At 50.3% G+C, this 4,887-nt stretch overlaps 1 protein-coding gene across 1 annotated transcript; it reads right to left on the bottom strand.

Moving 5' to 3' along the window:
- Positions 1 to 909: 909 nt before the first annotated feature.
- Positions 910 to 3,556, bottom strand: LOC147645539 (uncharacterized). The gene has a single exon (XM_086874492.1). The coding sequence runs from the start codon at positions 3,554 to 3,556 to the stop codon at positions 2,564 to 2,566; it is 993 nt and encodes a 330-aa protein (XP_086730618.1). The 3' UTR covers positions 910 to 2,563.
- Positions 3,557 to 4,887: the final 1,331 nt, after the last annotated feature.

Raw genomic sequence — 4,887 nt, 5'->3', positions numbered from 1 at the left:
AGTCACCTCATGACAGGGACTTAGAAAGAAAGTTAGGTTTGGCAAGCCTGGGAAAAGTAGGCCCTGGGAAATGTTAAGCCTTGTGCTTGCTAAAGATCAGGTCAAACTGCACCTGTGTAATCAGTAGATGTTCATGATACAATTGTTAGATATGATTGGATATAATTATTGTTTAAAGAACATGAGGAACAATGTTAGGGGACTGGGGGGGATCACAAGAAATCCATGCTTGGGTAAAAACAATGCATACAATAAAACAATGTAAGTTTAATAATTAATACGTAAGTTATATAATGATAGAGTATAAAAGATGTTCAACTCAAAATCGGGTCGGGTCAGATTTGGGTTTGTGTACCCCTGACACCCAGAGCTCTTTAATAAAGCACCTTCATATAATCCTTCATGATTATGTGTGTTCCTGAACGCTAACATTTATATAATCAATAATCTCACAGTGCAAAAATATTCTGATAATCCTGTCATTTTGAATCATTTTCTTTCACTGCAATCCTCAAGCGAGGTGCACCTGCCTCGAGCGAAAGTTTGGGTGAGACACCTAACCACTAACAAGTGGCAAGGCCTGTGTGAGCTCATCACCTGGGGTCATGGGTATGCGTGCGTTTCCACAGATACTGGGATACAGTGGATACCTGCAAGGTGCATTGGCTCTGATGTGCAACACCAAGGGCAGAAAGCAGCCAACAGGTGGCCCTTGGATGATGATCAAGATACCAATGATCATTCAGATGGTCCTTCTACAAGCAGAGAGTGAGCATTCTTCCCTATGACTGTCAGTTCTGAGCAGACTGACGACGTTTTGTTTGCTGTGTGTTAACTAGTTGTATTAGAGTCAACCATCAGTTCTTTGCAAGAAAAACAATACTTATCAAGAATTCAGTAACATGCCAGAAAATCTCCCTGATCATTCTAAATCAGTGTCCATTCAATGTTCTGTTGGTAACTGAAAGGAGACCTCTTGTGCTGTGTTTGCTCTCTTTCCTGCAGGGGCCCAGCAGGAGATTACAAACACTGCTTTTTATTTTTAAAACAAAAAGGAGACCTCTTGTGCTGTTTGTTCTCTTTCCTGCAGGGGCCCAGCAGGAGATTACAAACACTGCTTTTTATTTTTAAAACAAAAAGGAGACCTCTTGTGCTGTGTTTGTTCTCTTTCCTGCAGGGGCCCAGCAGGAGATTACAAACACTGCTTTTTATTTTTAAAACAAAAAGAGGGAATTATGCATGTTAAATATGAGCACAAACAGGGAGCACAGTGCCTGCAGAAAAGCAGGCTGCATAATTTTCTCAGTGTCGCCTGAGAAATCCTAAGAAGGAATTAAAACAATCCTCAGAGATAGAAGACAGCCTTGCAGGTGCTGTTTGTCAGTTTCTTGCTTTCTTGCGAAAGAAGATCGATGGGTGGTGAACCCCAATGACCAATGATGGTGATGTGTTAGTTCCAATAAGACCAATAAGAGTTTTACCTTTCTGTACTTTCATGTATCAGTCTATTAAAGAAGATCTGAGGTAATACACCTTAGGCTTTCCTGTACAACTCACAAGAGAGTCTGTGCTGTGCTTCTCGCCGTTCCCAATAGCGCAACATTTGGCTTTACAAACAAGCTGGGGGTCTGCTGATAAAATGAAACTATCACTGAGAGAGAACAGAAACAATGGGATGGATTCAACTGAAAGATGAAAGAAACACTGGGGAAACACCATCAAATTCCACAATGGTTAAGAATTAAGAAGAGGATTATGCATTGGCGGGGTGGGGGGGGTGGTGCTATCCCAGGCATCAGACGTTCCGGGAAGTCTGTACCTCTCAAGTCCCTCAGCCTATGGGGAAACAGAGAAGGGACATATGGCCGGGAATTAGGATAACAGGGAGGCTGCGCCCTCCAAAAATTGGAGAGACCCCAGGGGAATGCCCCATGGCCTCTCTCTTTATTTGAATGAAGTAAAAGGACTCCCCAGTCTCCTTTTTGGACATAAACCTCTGGTGTTCATGGATTAATTTTCCTGACACTAACAATTAATATGAAGTTCAAAACTCCTAACCTAGGTAATTCAGAATATGAAAAATATGAAAGCTAAAACTTAAGGCATCACACCCTGAGGGGCTGTGGAATTGAATAATTTTGGGGTGGGATTGAGTAGCATTCAGTGGTACTGAGTGGTTTTGAGGTGACATTGAAGCCTCTCATATCTATGAGTGCTAAGAAATGGAGACAACTACACCAAATACCCCCACAAACCCCAAATCCTCCCAAGTATATCCTTGAACCCCAGTTTCCCTTGAAGCTCTAGTAAAAAGAAAGGCTTTAAAGGTCTTGGATGAATTTGTTCATTTTTACCCCGATTTTGTCTATTTTAAAGGGATGAAGATGAATTAAAAGAAAATTAGGACTGAAACAAAAGTACCACCAGCCCAGTGTCTTCCCAATGCAGATCAGTGGAAACAGAGGTCATCAGGGCTCTGCCCAACGTGGGTCCTCTGATGGGGAATGGAGCTGGAGCACCACACGAAGCTCTTTCTGCACTTGGGGCACTCACAGGGCTTCCCTTACTGGTGCTTCTGTTGGTGTCTGGTCAAGTGAGAGCTCCTGGAGAAGCTCTTCCCACACTGGGGACACTCGTAGGGCCTCTCCCCAGTGTGGATGCGTTTGTGGGTGTTGAGGCTGGAGCTCTGGCTGAAGCTCTTCCCACATTCCCCACACTCGTAGGGCCTCTCCCCAGTGTGGATGCGCCGGTGGGTGATGAGGGTGAAGTTGCGCTTGAAGCCCTCCCCACAGTCAGGGCAGCAGAAGGGCCTCTCATCCGTGTGAATCCGCTGGTGCTTGAGGAGATTTGAACTGGTCTGAAGCATCTTCCCGCACTCGGAGCACTCATAGGGCCTCTCCCCAGTGTGGATCATCTGGTGGATGGTCAATTGGAACCTCCGGTTGAAGGTCATTGCACACTCCCCACACTGATAGGGCCGTTCACCAGTGTGGGTCCTCTGGTGGCAGATGAGGCTGGAGCTGTGGCTGAAGCTCTTCCCACATTCCCCACACTCGTAGGGCCTCTCCCCAGTGTGGATGCGCCGGTGGGTGATGAGGGTGAAGTTTCGCTTGAATCCCTCCCCACAGTCAGGGCAGTGGAAGGGCCTCTCCTCACTGTGAATCCGCTGGTGCTTGAGGAGATGGGAGCTGATCTGAAATTTCTTCTCACACTCAGGACACTCGTAGGGCCTCTCCCCAGTGTGGATGCGCTGGTGGATGACAAGTTGGGAGTTGAAGCTGAAGCTCTTCCCACACTCCAAGCACTTGTAGCGCTTCTCCCCATCCTGAAGCTGCTCATGGACCACCAGCTCAGAGCCCTGGCTGGATCTCCGGCCACCTTCCCGGCACAGGGTGGGTCTTTCCTCCTCAGAGCACCCTGGGATGGGTTTGGAGCCCCTCCTCCTGTGGGATCTCCGGGGATTTTCCTCCCTGTTGGATTCCTGTGCCGTGGAGCCACTCAAAACAGCCTCTTCCATGAGGTTCTGCTGTGGGGATTTGTCCTCCCTGGTCTCCATCCTCAGCTCCTTGTCTGGGGGAGGAAGGACAAGGAGAGGATGGGATTTGCCTCCGTGCCAGAGGGAAGGGGAAGGAGATCCCCCCAGTGCGTCCCTGGCAGGACGGCGTCGGCAGCGGGGTTGTCCTGCAGCCGGGGGCCCTGCTGGGCTGGGAGATGGAGCAGGAGAGAGGGGGAAAGGGGCACTGACTTCCTCCTCACCTGCCTGGGTGTCCTGGGGCATCTTCCTCTTCCTCACAGCCTCCTTCTCCATCCAGCCAAGGTTTGGGAATGGGAAATCCTGGTTTGGGGAAATACAAGGGATGAGGACATTGGATTAAGGGGTTTCCTCTCTCCAAGTCCACCTTTAGAAGTCACTAGGCAACTGGTGCCCATATAAATCCCCCAAACACCAAAATTCAGTCCTGAAAATGTCTCCCAGGAGTTCCCCAACTCTGGTCTCTCCCCTTTGCTGTTCAGGGGTTCCTCCCTGTCCCAGCTGCTGGGGGTCACGCTTGTACAAGAGGTCCCCCTGTCTTGCTCAGTCCTTGCCCTCCCCAGGCTGCTGGGAGTGCCAGGAATCTGAAAAGTTCCTCCTGTTCCCATCTCCCCACTTAGGGATGCTGGACCCCCTTAAGTGCCCCCAAGAGGCATTTTCCACCCAGCTTTGGAGTTCTTCATTCTCCAAACATCTTCCAGGAAAAAACCCAACCCAGGGATCCCCCAGGATATCTGGGCCGAGCTCCCACTCCCCAGGCACCTGTGGGATGGGGGTGATGATCTCACAGGTGGGGGCTGTGAATTCACGGAGTGCTCAACCTCGTGGTTCCTTCTCCTTTCCTTGATCTTCCTTTGTTCCTCCTCTTCCTCCCGTTCCTCCTCCCTATCCCCACCTTCTTCTCCTACTGCCATTTCTTCTTGCTCTCCTTCTTCATCCCTCCTCTTCCATCCCTCCTCCTCCTCCCCCAGGAGCAGTGACACCCTCGGTGCCCTGTTCCCAAACCCCTCACAGCCCACGGCAGGAGCGGGGATGGAGCCGGGACAGGTCGGGATGGGCAGCGCGGGGCTCTCCGCTGCTCCCACCCGCTGGGGACGGGGGGAACCCGGCCCGGGGAAAAGGAGAGGGAAACTGGGAAAATTGGGGGCTGCAGATCCAACCTGGGGCTGGCTGGGGACCCTGGCTGGGGACTGCCAGCCCTTGGGGCTCCTCTGGGGAGATGTGGGAGGGGGGAACACAGAGAGGGCTGGGGGATCCCAGGAGTTGCAGCACTGGCAGGGACTGGTTTGTACTGGAATGATACTGGAACCTTACTGGGGCAACTGGGAATCCTTGGGAATGAGCACAAGACGCAT

This window comes from Cyanistes caeruleus, unplaced genomic scaffold (genome assembly GCF_971803275.1).
Source record: "Cyanistes caeruleus unplaced genomic scaffold, bCyaCae1.hap1.1 HAP1_SCAFFOLD_233, whole genome shotgun sequence".
Lineage (NCBI taxonomy): Eukaryota > Metazoa > Chordata > Aves > Passeriformes > Paridae > Cyanistes > Cyanistes caeruleus.
Note: the sequence above shows the minus strand (reverse complement) of the source record. Positions and strands in the feature narration are given on the sequence as shown.